We start from the raw sequence: 15,702 nt of genomic DNA on the forward strand, positions 1-15,702 counted from the left end.
CTCCATTTTGCAAACCATATCATCTTTAAATGGTGCAGCTAGGAGCTATTCTTGCAGATAATAGAAATAACTTGTTTTCCTGCAGTTTTGATGGAGCACAGCCACTGACATGTACTTGGTATGTGTTATAGTAACTGAGGAAAGAAATGAAAGAAAGAGTTATGGACCGGCAATGATGAACTTTGTCCTGAAAACAAGGAAACTTTTTTGATTCTTTCATTATCTTGATCTGGAGTTAAGTGATTTTGAAATCCAAAGAACATACTCAGTCTCCTTCTTTTAAGCAGGAAAGGACAGACTGCACCATAGCCATTTAAAATGCTTTTTTATATATGAAGATATTTATAGTGAGGTCTATAATGGACCCAAAGTTGCTTTTTATAATTTGACATAAAAAAAAAAAACCAGAAACTTTAATCCTAATGTTTTCCAAAGATGGCATCTAACTGTATTAGTAGTACATGTTGTGATGTCCGGCTATATCCCATCAGACTGTCAAGCAATTAAATGACATCCCTTAATATACTGGGTCCATAACTAAGAAGATTCAGTCCTAACTATTGACTCCAATATGAGACTATTAATTAACCAGAAGAAATATTTCACGATTTTCCCCTTGCAGCACAATAGGAGCACACTCTATTTTCCTGGGACTGGACTTTATACCTCTGTACACCCCAAATGTATTTTTTTATTATACACTTCAGAGGAATGTGCACCAGTTTAAGACATTTGATACACTCACACTCAAAGTAAATTTAAATCTCACATATCCAAACACTTCTGGGAAAGCCTGGCACAGATTTCTAGCTTGGTCCCTTCCCCAAAATAATACGGTAGTGCTGCCACCAATCAGAGTGTCTTCATGCCATTCTAAAGGGGTGTCCAATTATAAAAATTAAATATCAAAATAAATTATAGCTATGATCATAATATGATCATATAGCTATGATCATGAACCTTTGAACCTATGAACCTATATCATAAGTGACCAGGCCTTCGAGATGACCTGGCGAGTAGCAGCACTCTCTAATCTCTAAAGAAAAAAAAACACTGATTTCAAGGACAGTGTAAAGTAATGAAAAACCTTTAATAATAAGTAAAATGATTACAAGAAGGTAAATTAAGAGCTTTTAATAAACACCAGAACATAATCACTAGAAATGTAAAATTAAACTGCAGAATAGGCTTCCATTATTCTAGAAAAACTCTACCTTAATAACTAAGCTTTCCTAATCTAACTAAAGAATACTGTCCCTGATCTAATCTAACATATAACAGTAAGACAGCCTTACAGTTTTTTGTGAGTTCTCTTCCATGGGTGTCCACTAACTGCATAGCACTGTAGCTGGCTGTACTTCATAAACTGCTCAGCACTTCTAACTGCCAGCGCAACTGTCTTATTTTAAAAGACAACAGTCAGCTATTTGAAAAAAGTTATTTTTCTGTCAATCATCTGTTTAAGTAATCACTTAGCAACAAGGAACATTCTAATGACATCACTCACTGTTCAGCTGATTCTCCACAATACTTCAGAATGTCCCTCTCAAACCTGCGCAATTAGAAATGTATCAACACACTGACAGAGTCTTTGAACATTCTGTGTTAACAGGGAAATACTCTGCATTTAAAAAACTTATTTACATTTTCCCAGTTAGAGATGCTTTCATACAATACAAGTTAAACTGACACTATACACAAATTTCCTGCCAGACATGTTAACACAGATTATAGTGTTTTCAGTTTCTTCACATTTCTCCCCTTTTATGACTCAAGCATAGCCATGGATCTGTGTGGAAGTATCAACCTACTCCTCTCCTGTGCAATCCGTCCGCATTGGCATTATTAGCCCCACTGCAATGTTGTATGATGACAGCATATGCTTGCAATCCTAAACCCACCTCAGTAACTTGGCATTTTGTTACTGACCCTATTAAGCCATGTTAGAGGGTTATGATCTGTGAGTACAGTGAATTTTCTCCTATACAGATAGGACTACAGCTTTTTCAATGCCCACACTATGGCCAAATACACTTTTTCCACAGCTGCATAACACTCTTCTCTATGTTGGAATCTACTGTTCAGATAAACCAGTGAGTGCTGTTCTCATTCTGTGGAAACTTGGCTGAACACAGCCCTCACCCCATAATTTGAAGAATCTACCTGTACAATAAATTATTTATTGTAATCTGGGCTGGCTAACACAGGGGGTCCTCCCAAAATCTCTTTTAGGTTATGCAATGCCTGTTCACAATCTGTGGCCCACACTACCTTCAGTTTATTCTTCCTAGTTAGGTCCATAAGGGGTGCAGCTATGGTAATGTAATTGGGCACAAATTTCCTATAGTACCCCACTGTCCTTAGAAATGCTTTCACTTGTTTCTTAGTAGCAGGAACTGGCTAAGCTTTGATAACTTCCACCTTGACAGGTTCCAGCATAATTTTACCACTTCCCACTCTGTATCCTAAGCGACCTCTGCCATACCCACTTGACACTTACTGGGTTTAATGGATAATCCTGCCTTACTTAATCTATCCAAGACCTCCCACATATGTTGGTCTGCAAATGCCCATAGCATAGTCTTCAATGTAGAGTTTGACCATCCACAAGACCATTAGTCTTGGGATGGTAGGGGGTGGTCTTTAGATGTTTTATCCCACAACATTTCCACAGACAAGTCAGCAGGTCTGACATGAAGTTGGTGCCTTGGTCAGTCAGTATTTCTCATGGAAAACCTACTCTACTGAAAATTTCCAGCAAAGCATTTGCCACCTTTTCTACATCAGTAACACCCACACAAGGAATATTAGGAACTTCAGCTAGAAGTGGCAGATGGTAGGGTCTAGGATCTACCAACTGCTGCACTACCTCACCTTCCAGCCCTTCTTTAGGAGTCCACTTTCTATACAACAAACCTTCTTTCTCTGCCTTAATATCCAATTCCCAAGGAATATTAGGGACTATAACTAGAAGTTGCAGATGGTAGGGTCTAGGATCTACCAACTGCTGTAGTACGTCACTTTCCAGCACTCCTTTAGAAGTCCACTCTTTATGTAACAAACCTTCCTTCTATGCCTTTATATCCCCTTCCCAAGGAATATCAGGGACTATATCGAGAAGTGGCTGATGGTAGTTGCTAGGCTCTACCATCTGCCATACTACGTCACCTTCCAGCCCTCCATTAGGAGTCCACTCTTTATACAACAAACCCTTGTTCCTGTATACAAACTCCCCTATACCTTGAGCCTCAGGTACTTTCTTAGCCCTCTCCCTTAATCTTTGTACTGTAGGGTGTGTAAGTTGAGCCTATCTCAACTGTACAAATGTGACTCTCCCAAGCTTCCCTTCTGCAGGAAGCCTAGTATCTTCCAATAGCTGTACCTCACTGCTAGTCTGGGTATCATCACTCCCCGCCATCCTTGCAGTCACCATGTCCAAGGGAACATCAGTACCTCCCAGCAGTTGTGGCTCATGCTCAGATGTGCTGCTACAGGAAAGCTCCATCTCTGAAGCAACCACCACACTAGTCCCAGCATCAGGTATGAGATCTGTCTGGTTCTCTCCCAGACTACTGGATCTACGTGACTGTTTCCCAGCCTTACCATATGTTACTGTATATACACAAGGCACTGCATCATCACAGTCATTCCCTATCAGGACATCTGCAGGAATATTCTCAAACACAAGCTTCCATTCCACAAGAAGCCTAATAACTTCTGACAGCTGCACTTCTCTGTCACTCAAGGTACCACCACCTAGCTCTGTCCTTATATTCACCATGTCCAAGGGAACATCAATACTCACTGGCAGCTGTGGCTCACATTCAGACTTACTGCTACCAGATAGCACCTTCTCTGAAACAGCCACCACACCAATCCCAGCTTTAGGTATGAGATCTTTCTGGGTCTCCTACAGACTACTGGACCTACATGCCTTTCTCCAAGACTGACTGCATGTCACTGCATGTACACAAGATAATGCATCATCAAAGTCATTCCCATCAGGGCATCTGCAGGAATATACTCAAACACACTTACTTGCTTGCCTCCTGTTCCACCCTCCCAGTAGAGATGAACCCCAGCCAAAGGTGTTTGGAACGTGGTCCCTCCCAGTGGTCTGACTGGAGTGGACTGTCCAAGCAAGTACTGCTCTTCTCTAACCACTGCAGGCCTCAGAATGGTTATATCAGAAGCTGTGTCCCTCTTAGCAGTTACCTGTTTACTATCTACTAAGATAGGATATACATTTTGGTGATAATTTGGCCTGGCAGTTGTTCCTAAACAGCTTACTACTGCCAATTCAAACATTCAAAGATTCAAAGAAAACTTTTTTGTCATTTAGGAAACACAAGTGCCACCTAAATGAAATTTTGTGTATCAGCTCATCATCAGAGTACAGAGGCAAACTAAGTATAATAAGAATAAGACATGACATATGCACAAGTTTTGTAATGACTAATACACATAAAAAAATACTCTTTATAACCTAATTTTGTCATCATTGCTTGCTGGCTTCCTCAACTTTTGACTCCATGGTCCCTCACTTTTTGTTTCTCACCTTGACTAAATGGATATTTGACAGGTATGTGTCCCCCCTAGTTACACTTGAAACATCTATTCCCTAACCATACACATGGATTAGTAGTTTCCCCTGTTACTGATGCACTCTGTTTGAGTAGTTTAGACTGTCCTGTGGATTCCCTTTTCCTATGCAGTGGTGCTTGCCAAATAGAGATCCCCTTTTCTCCCCAACTCCTCTGCAGAGTTACACTCACGGTCTGCAAACCAGACTGTCATGTCATCAGGCAAAGTACTGAGGGCTTGTTCCCTCACCAAAAGGTCTGCCAGTCCCTCAAAAGTGGTGACCTGACACCCATTTACCCATCTGTGAAAGTAAGTACTTGAGTCAGCAATATAATCATGTACATTTTCATCTGCCTTGCATGTATGTTCACAAAACAGTTTTTTATAAGCTTCAGGTGTTAGTTGAAAACAGTTGAGCAAGCAAGATTTCGTTTTATCATAATTCAAACAATCTACATCATTTAATTTTGCTACAGCCTGAACAGCTTTACCATAGAGTAAGGGAATCAGGAGCTGAACCCAGAGCTCAGGCTCAACATCATATTGTCTACATACCCTTTCAAAAATACAAATAAAGCTATCAACGTCATCCCCATCCCTGTACTGAGGAAAACGTTTACTGACCTGTACAGCTGGTTATTCTCTTTCCCATTAGCTCCATGACTATCTCAAAGGGTAAGAAGCTCCACTTCATGCTGGTGCTGTCTCTCATTCTCCTCACTCTGTCTAAATGCCTCAGTATCTCTACTGATTCCAGTTCAAGATGTTTGTACTCCATTTCATATTACTGCTCTTTCTCCTCAACCTCCAGTTCATATTGGTGCAGCTTCTCCATTTCCTCAGCTTCCTGAAGTTGTGTTTCCAGGCACAATTTCTCCTCAGTCTGTAGACGTTTGGCCTCCAGTTCATATTGATGCCACTTCTCCTCAGCCTCCAGTTCCAGTCTCCTTAACTCTAGATGGAGTCTCGGGTCCTCCATTGAAAATGTGGACTGTCCCATCTTGACAAGCAACACATCACCAGCACCAAACTGAATATCCTCTGAATGGCTGCTCTGAGCTGTGGCTATAACCAAAGCTGAAATAATTGCTTCCTTGGTCAGACTGGCATACACCAGTCCTCTGGTGTACACAAGTGTACGAAGTCACAAAAGACAGGAAACAGCTGTAAGATCCAAAAATTCACTTCAATATGCACAGGTATAAGCGCTTTCATCCCTAAAGTGCATAAACAGGAACTTCATCAGATACAAAGTTAAAACATGAAAAGAAACATTAAGTAGACCAGGAAACAGTGACATCACTTCCTCTTTCTCATTTAAAAAGACATTACATTCTAAAATCAACTTCTTGTAAGAATTCTAAAAATGAAAGATACTGCAAGCAGAAATAACAGAAGTCCATAAGAAAACATGACAAAAGGACATTAATCTACACCCCAACATATCATAGCACCAAACATGCCACAAAACACTCTAGCATGTGTGAATACAATATAATTTTTTTTAAATGAAAAACCTATAAGAACCCTATGCTGAAATAATAATGTTGAACTGAAAATCCATATAATACTGTATATAAATATACAAAATGTATTTAAAAAAAATATATATATATGTATGTATATATATATATATATATATATATATATATATGTGTGTATATATAGATATATATGTATATATATCTATATCTATATCTATATATGTGTATATATATATATATATATATATATATATATATATATATATATATATATATATATATATATATGTATATGTATATATACATATGTGTGTATATATATATATATATATATATATATATATATATATATATATACATATAAAATGCATATAAGATAGTACATAAGAATTCATACAATGCTTAGAAGTATGTTAAACTTATATACAATAAATTTACAAAATAAAGTAAAAAACTAACTATCTCTTTAGTTCTTTTAATTTCAACAAGCTACTAATAGATGTACTGTCATTTAGGCCTGGCCAATGTAAGGCATAAAGCCATAATTGACAGACTGATTCAGCCTTTTATAATGAGTAAGGCCATGCAGCTCCCCTCTCCATAGTTTCTGAACCTCCAAAATTATAAATTTGAGACAATGTCCATTATTCCCCTTAATTTTATTTTATTTATTTATTTATTATTTATTTATTTTATTTTACATTTGTTGACCAGGTAGGTCCGACTGGAAACAAAGTCCATTTTCAGCGGAGGCCCGGGGAGATAAGCTCCAACACAATACAAGAACGATAGCAGTTGAGAAAAAAAAAAAACATTGATTATATATAATATTAAATTTTAGGAATAAATGTAGTTAAGAAAGGAATACATTCAGACAGTCAGTGTTACAAATTTCCAATTTTTTGAGGGTAGTAATAGATTACAAAAAATAAATTAGATAAGTAAATTACATACATTATTTAGATTTAGTCAGGTTTGTCACAGTGGCATATCCATTTTCGTTGCAGGTGTTGTTTGATTGAGGCTTTAAATTGGTCTGGGGAGGAGAGCATGGTTATGGCATCTGGAAGTTTGTTCCAGGATCTACTTACAGAATTTGCAAATAGGGCCGTGCCAGCAGCATTGTTAATTTTAGTTGTTTGTATTTGTAGCTTATTGGATGAGCGGAGCAGTCTTGTATTATTATGGGGGAAGATGTAGTGACTAAGGGAAGGAGTATTATTTGGGTTCTTTAGGATTTTATTAGCCAATATTAGCAGGTTATACTTGACAAGATTGGGAAATTCCAACCATCCAAGTTGTTTGAGGTTAATGCAGTGGTGGGTTCTGAAAGGAGAGCCCGTAGCAAACCTGGCAATGTGATTATAGCAGGCTGTAAGTTTATTAAGTTCAGATTTACTTATGTTTTCTAGAGGGGGGAGGCATATAGGAGGGTTGAGAGTAGCTGTGAGCATGCAATGGCTATTTTAGCTATGGGGGGTGAGGAAGGTTTTAACTCTGTAGAGTAAACCAAGTTTTTTGTTTATGGTTTTGATTGTCTGGCTTACATGGAAGTCAAATTTTAAGTAATTGTCTATAGTGACACCTAGCAGTTTGGTATTGGGGTCAGGGGAGATGACTGTCCCATCATTAGCTTGTATGGTAAAGGAGAAGGGTATGGACCTTTGGGTTGGTGGAAATATGAGCATTTTGTTTTTTTGGGGATTTAGTAGTAGGCGACGTTTGGATAGCCAGTTTTCTATAACAGTAAAAGTATGTTTAGCTAATGCATTAACATCACACTCATCCCTTATACTTCTAATGTGCTCACAGATCCTATTTTTAAGCTTGCGTTCTGTCTTCCCAACGTAGAAACAGGAGCAAATAGAGCAGATTGCACAATAAATAACTCGTTCAGTAAGACAACATCTCCCTTAACTCTGAAGTTGTTAATAACATATTCACTCACTTCCAAAATATAAGGGTAAAATTTACAAGCTCCACATTTATACATATAACCACTCACCAGTGGGATGTCAGAGTGTTCAAATAAGTTCTTCAAGTTAGAGCCCTTTCTAAAAAAGCAGACTGTTTTTTCACCCAAGGTATTAATAAATTGTTTTTCACCCCTTAATGGGTTCCAGTTTTTAAACAAAATCTCCTTAGCCAGTGGAGTATCAGATGAAAACGTTGTAGAGAAACTACATTGGTAATAAGAAGAGAGAGCGTTAGACTGTGAACCTGTAGAATGTTTACCCTCAGTATGCCCTGAGGTCCTAGGGGTGAAATTAAGTGAATTGCTACAACAATAATCTATGGTCTCAACCAATAAGGGGGATTCAGGAGAAACTTCGGTGGTCATTTGTTCTCCCAAAATGGGTGAAAAATGCCCATCACATCTTTTGTTCATAACCTGATTTATAATGTTAATCAACCTAAAGGGGTACCCTCTCCTAGAAAACATCTCCTTAAGTTTTAAACATTCGACAACAAAGGCTTCCCATAAAGTAACCATACATGCGGCATGGACAAATTGTCCTTTAATAACCGCACGCTTCTGTGAAAAAGGATGGCAGCTAACATAGTGAAGGAAGCTACTGTAAGTTTCCTTATGGAAGATCTCAGCTACAAATCTCTGATGTTCCAAATTCTGAATCAGGAGAATATCTAAATAAGCCATGTCATTTACTTTAGTACTATAGGTGAATTTAAGGAATGATGTTGTGCTGATGTACTCCAGGATTGGGGTCACTTGCTCTCTTGACCCCTTGCATAAAATAAAAATATCATCCAAATAACATACATAAGTATGACAAAAGGTGAAAACCTGTGATGTTCTAAGGTAATGTTTCTCCCATTCAAGCATAACAATATTTGCATACAGACCACCGAAAGCAGAACCCTGTGCTAAACTCTGCTTTTGCAGGTAGTAGTTGTTATCGAATAAGATGAAATTACTCTTACACACCCTAATGACAACTTCCCACAGGCTACTGGAATCCAATTAAAAATCCCACACCGCTGGCACCAATAATGTGGTGTTTGGCTATATCCCACCGGGCTGCTAACAATTAAATGACATCTCTTACTATTCTGTGTTAGTAACTAAGGAACTTCAAACCTCACCATTGACTCCAGTATGATACTGTCACTTATAAAGAAGTAATATTTCACAATTTTACCCTAAGAGGACAATAGGAACACACTTTATTTTCCTGGGACTGGACTTTATACCTATGTCCACCACAAATGTAGTTTCTTATACACTTCAGAGGAATGTGTCCCAGTTTAAGACCTCTGATACAGTCACACTCAATGTAAATTTAATCTCACACATCCAGACACTTCTAAGAAAGTCTGATACAGATTTACAGCTGGGTCCCTTCCCCAAAATAATACAGTAATGCCGCCACCAATCAGAGTGTCTTCATGCCCTTCTACAGGGGTGTCCAATTATGAAAATTAAATACCAAAATTAATGATAGCTATGACCATAAGTGGCCAGGCCTTCGAGGTGACCTGGGGTGTACCAAACAGGTAGAAGCACTGTATAATCTCTAAAGAGAAAATCACTGATTTCCAACCACAATGTAAAGTAATGAAAACATTTAATAATAAGTAAAATGATTACAAGAATGTAAAAGAATAACTTTCAATAAACACCAGAACTCAATCACTGGAAATGTAAAATTAAACTGCAGGACAGGAGTCCATTATTCTACAAAAATTCTATCATAATAACTAAGCTTTCCTAATCTAACTAAGGAATACTGTCCTTGATCCAATCTAACACACAACATCAAGGTCAAGTCAGCCTTACAGTTTTTGGTGAGTTCTCTTTCACGGGTGTTCACTGACTGCGCAGCACTATAACTGATTGTACTTCACAAACTTTTCAGCACTTCTGACTGCCAGCTCAGCTGTCTCATTTTAAAAAAATAACAGATGTTTAAAAAAGATCTTTTTCTGTAAATCAGCTGCTTAAATAATCACTTAGCAACCAGGAACATGCTAATGACCTCACTCACTGTTCAGCTGATTCTCCACAATACTTTAGAATGTCCTTCTAAAACATGTGTAATTAGAAATGCTTCAAAACACTGACAGATTCTTTGAACATTCTGTGTAAACAGAGAAGTACTTGGCATTTAAAAAAAACTGATTTACTTTTTCACAATTAGACATGCTAACATACAATACAAGTTAAACCGAGAATATACACAAATCTCCTGCCAGACATGCTAACACAGATGACAGTGTTTTCAATTTCATCACACATGTAATTCCAGATTTTCAGAGAATTTACAGAATTTTATCTCATATTTTTAGTCTTTTCTTCATAAAAGTTGTGGTTTTCTGGTGAATCAGTGAGGAATGACTTCACTAAATGCTGACATATCCTTTACTTTAAGACGTCATATTCTTTGGAAAATGCATGGTAACACAAAATCATTTAGTCTAGCAACTATCTAAGTTTATTAAAGCAATATTTAAAATTTGTCCCTATTTTTTGGCCTTTGACCCTCATTATTTTTTGTTTTGTTCAGATTTCCTATGCTAACAAGTTGATAAGTATGTTTTCAGTGGCTATGCTGCTTGTTAGGCTATGCATTTTTTCATTGAGATATGCAAGCAGAATACAATTGCTAGATGAATTAAACAGTGAGAATCTAGAAATATTTAATAGTGAGTTTTGTTTCATCATGAAGACAGACATTTTTATTTCTTGAGGATGTGGCTAGTTTGCAGTGATTCCCAGTTTGCCTAACCAGTATATATTGAACTGACTGGACTGATTTGTAATATTTTTATTCAAAGCTCTACTGACTATATCATCTGTCATCAGTATATTTTGGTACATATGAGTATCATACCTCTCAGCTGCACCTGATTTTCAAAAACCTCCCTGATTTTGACTCAGATTTTAACTCTGTCCCTCTTAGTCCCTTCTAAAACTGGTGACTTTTGGAGAAAATGTGGTGATTCACACTTAATAAATAATGACAATGATCAGTTATAGCTTTCTTTTGTTTCAGAAAATGTATATTAATAATGTATATTAATTTATATTCCCTTATTCTGTCAATGTCTCAGGTTAATTGCGCTAATATGCTAAAAGTGTCCCTGAGTGTTTTTGATCATTTCTGGATTTGTTCCTGATTCTTTTGAGGTTTCTCTCTTACTTGTTGAGGGCTATGATGAGAATATTATTATGACATTGGTTCTTTGCTTTACAGGTCCAGCAGATGTTTTTGCTGAGCTTTCAAAGACAGATTCTGTTCCACTGGGTAACTATACTCTGCATTTAAGTATTGAAGACCGCCAAGGGCTCAGTGCTAAACAAACTTTGCATGTTCGTGTTTGTGCGTGTAGTGATGGACTGACCTGTGACAGAGCAAAACCACCATCATCATCCCTAGGTGGGGGAGCAATAGCTGCAATTTTTACTTCTTTAACATTAATATTAGGTGAGTAAAAGAAGAAACAGGAAATTAGAAAAAGTGCAAAATGCTTCAACATTTCCTCCAGATAAAACTATTAAAAAGGCTAGTACTTTATTCATTCATGTTCTGAAAGTAGCACTCTGCGTTTCTGATTCTGTGTTCTAGAAAAATGTAGCTGAAGCATATGTACATTTCACGTAAAAAGAAAACGAATGAGCTTTATGTGAATCCAGAAAAAGAAAATGACTTGTTACTGAAACCATTATAGTGATTACAAAAGAAAGTTCACACATTTCTTCTGACCTCTCTTTCTCTGTCTCACAGATGCAGTGACATATGGAAACAGACACACACACACACACACACACACACACACACACACACACACACACACACACACACACACAAACACACACACTCTCTTTGTCTTTTAAACATACACAGTACTCCCACAAAACTCACCCCACATCTGACTGATTGCTTGTTTCCAAAAAGATACAGATGCAATGCAATTTAGTATATAGAATGCAAACTAAGCAAAATGGTTGTTGTATTTGAAGTGCTATGAACATTCTAAATGTTTAAAAATATTTCCCAAGTGAAGAGTGAGATAGGTATCTGTAGGGAATATTTAGATTCTTTGGGTCATACTCAGGGGGTGGAATGGGAGTTACTAAGGCGGTATGTCAGTGTCTGTGCCTAGAGCTTTAGAAAAAGTGTAAAAGGGTGGTTCACTTTTGGTAATTCCTGGTATTTGGGTGGCAATGTGCCAGACTATGCCTTAGTTACTTGTGCCTAGCAGCTGAAAAGCAGGGTGCCATGGTATTATGTTGCAGCCTGTGTCATAGTCTGAAATGTTGGGTGCCATGAGGTTACATTGCTACTCATACTTATGATCTGGAAAGCAGGGTACCATTGTGGCACATCACTATTTGTATGCCTAGGATCTGGAATATAAAGCCAGTGTGATACATCACTAAACTCCCCAGGTTAAAGGAAAAGAAATGACAAAGTGGAGTGTCATTGCTTGGGCATGTTGTTTGAGAAAGGTATGTCAGGATGTTATATCACTGCTTATACTAAAGGCTATGATGGCGGGTGCCAAATTGCCATACATCTAGTAAGTGGAATGCTAGGCTGCATTGGCATTGTCTGTAACCAGTATCAGAAGAACAATATTAGAGGATGGAACATGTTTGATAATTTCTGTGATCTGAGTAGCAAGCTGGCATTTCACTGCTTATTCCCAGTACCTGGAAATGAAAGTGTAAATAAAATACACCATTCTTGGGCTCAGCATTGGAAAGCAGAATGACTGCCATACTGGTTTACATATCGATTATTCTTAGAGCCTGGGCTGTGCAGGGCTATGATTGTATGTCGTAGCATGTGCCTGCCATCTAAGAAATGGGGAGTTAGAATGGCACAACTCTGCCTCTACGCAGGATTTGAAAACTGAATAAAGTATGGGACTGTGGTATTTGGCAAAGAAATAGCAGGTGATATAGACAGGTATTAATTGTATAAGTATATAGGAAGTGATCTACATAATAATAATATCTTCAAAGACATTAGTGTCCTGCAGACCTCTCAACTGTTTCTATTTCTGGAGGAACTTTCCTATTTGTTAGGCCTGATTTGCTCCTGCACATGATATTCCTATTTTTGGAGGTATGCCCCTATTTTCAGGCTTAATATACGCCTTCACACAATTTTCTGAATCACCCTCATAAAATCTGTTTTTTAAATCTGTCTGGTACATATAAAACCACACTACATGACAAACATACTAGTGGCAACAAACATTTAAAAAAGAGGACACGTATCTTAACATCTCCTTTTTTCTGAAGCAAAACTAAATGACCTTGTGTGGTAGAATTTTGCGATACAGTTCATTAAAATCTACAGATTTTACACTCTGATAATGTGCTTATATTTTTCCATCAATTTTGTCTCTCTGTTTTTTAAACATTTCTTAGTAGTATCTCACATTCCTACTAGAAGAGGGAAGGATTGTATACTATTTGGTATTCAAAATGTAGACATCTAGATTTTTAGCTGGGTATTCCTACTCCTCAAGGGCCTTTGTTCTTATTTTCATTGTCTGGAATTTGAGAGGTATGGTGTCCTGTGAAATGAAGATGGCTGTCGAAAGATTGCTCTTTTAATAGAGTCACACTTACTGAACTTGTTAGTTAGCTAATATTGTCTCCTAATAACTGTAGGTAGAAAAGTTAGAAGTTTCCTAGGCCAGCCTGTCAGCAGATGCTATGCGAGCTGAAACAATACAAGAACTGAAAGCAAAACTGCGCAGTACATGCTCAAGCAAGGTGCATATAAGCTGAAATGAAACCATACTTGTAAGCAGCAGAAAAGGATCTCAGTAAGTATTTTGAAGATGATGACTGTGTTGTACGTGGTTGGTACAGCTATTCAGCACAATGGTGTGGAAGTTTTGCCTGTGATTGCATCAGTAGAATCTCAAGTACAATAAAAGATCCTAAACTCAAGGCCCTGGGGAGGCAAGATAGATTAAGCAGTAACAGCAGGTTAATCCCAAAAAAGAGTGAGAAGGACCTCTGACCTCTACTGATGGTCATTGGGTATACTGTAAGCCACAGACCAGCACATGGAATCAGAAGACACTTGTCAAAGCACTTGTATGGAAATAGACATGTTCCCCCCATGATGTATCACTGCATGCAGTTGTCAGTCTTTAGGTGGGGACTATGATTTCAAGGTATCCTCCCAGTAACTACTGGCAGTAGATAAGGGTTCTCAGTCTCAATGCACTACAAGGCATACTGACACCAGTTCTTCATAATATTGATAGCTGGTAAAGAGTGCACCAGAAATGCTGAGATGTTTAGGTGAAGTGAGACATATGGAGATAAAACAGTGAATAAAAGAAAACATTACTTGAACTAATTATAATTGTGAATATCTGTATCCTTAAATAATCTAGCACCAGTGCATAATAAGAGAGTAAAATCCAACCCTGCACCATGGCCGAGAAAGGAACAAAGAAATAAATCATGATAAAATGGGATACTACCTGAAAAAATTGGTATAAACATAGAACTCAAAATGCCTTCCAGCAATTTAGACATGTTATAAACTTTGCAAACCTCAGTGTTAAACAGGGTAAGCAATACCAGCCTACAAGACAAACATAAAACAACCCAAAACTTTTTTGGTCATCACTAAATAAATTACTCTATCCTGACAAAACACTGCTCCCTCTCCAAAAACAGACAATACTACAGACTCTATCCTCACATAGTTTAATTCCTACTATATACAATCAATATTGTCTCTCTTAGACACTAATACATCTGCCTTACTCTGTTCCTCCTGTTCAATCAATCCCACCCGCAGCTCTCCAATTTTAATCCAGTACCTACCTCGCTCATAAGGAAGTTGCTCCTTAAACTACAATTACCATCAGACTATGTAAAATTAGTCACAGAAGTTATAGCCTTACCTGTGTCCATACTAAATAATAGGTCCATAGCAGTAGGATACACGTCCCTTACTGTGGAAAAAATCCTACAGCATACCACTGCACAAAGGCGGCTCATCTACAGAGTTTAACAACTACAGACTAATAGAGATTGTTTCCCCTCTTTCCAAAATATTAGAGAAATGCAGCCATAACCTGCTGTCAGAAACACAACATGGCTTTAGACCCCAGCACAGCACCACTACTGCTATACCACATTTTACCAGTATAATAAACTGACATAGAAACGATGGTTTGCTTGTGTCCACCATGTTCTTAGACTTGTCAAAGGCATTTGATACTATCTCACCAGCAACTACTCATTCAACTCTTCTTGAAAGGACTTTCACAAAACTCCTTGTCATGGTTACTTAGTTACCTATCTGGAAGCCAACAAGCTGTTAAATGGCAACAAACCTATTCATCCTTTCAACCAGTTACTACAGTTTTCCCTCAGGGCTCTATCCTGGGTCATCATCTATTTAATGCATTTATTAATGACCTCCACACCTCCACTTACCATCAGTGGTGGCTGCTGACTTCAAATCAAAGGGGGCTGCAGGAGACAGCTGAATGGGTGGGGTCAATAGGAGGTGGTGTGACCAACTAGAAAGGGGTGGCGCTATGCTCAAAAACCACAAAAACTGGGACTTTTATTAAATATGCTGCCCTGGGTGCCAAACCATCATTATGAGAGCCCAATCAGGAC

General features: G+C 37.9%; 1 protein-coding gene across 1 annotated transcript in view; it reads left to right on the forward strand.

The window, feature by feature from the left end:
* CDH26 (cadherin 26) overlaps positions 1-15,702 on the forward strand; it is a 2,018,873-nt gene that overhangs the window by 1,502,408 nt on the left and 500,763 nt on the right. The window contains exon 11 of the mRNA XM_044089870.1: positions 11,285-11,515. Coding sequence (XP_043945805.1) covers positions 11,285-11,515 — 231 coding nt within the window. The remainder of the gene's footprint in view (positions 1-11,284; positions 11,516-15,702) is intronic.

Source organism: Protopterus annectens, chromosome 12.part0 (assembly GCF_019279795.1).
Source record: "Protopterus annectens isolate FY-2018-M chromosome 12.part0, PAN1.0, whole genome shotgun sequence".
NCBI lineage: Eukaryota > Metazoa > Chordata > Ceratodontiformes > Protopteridae > Protopterus > Protopterus annectens.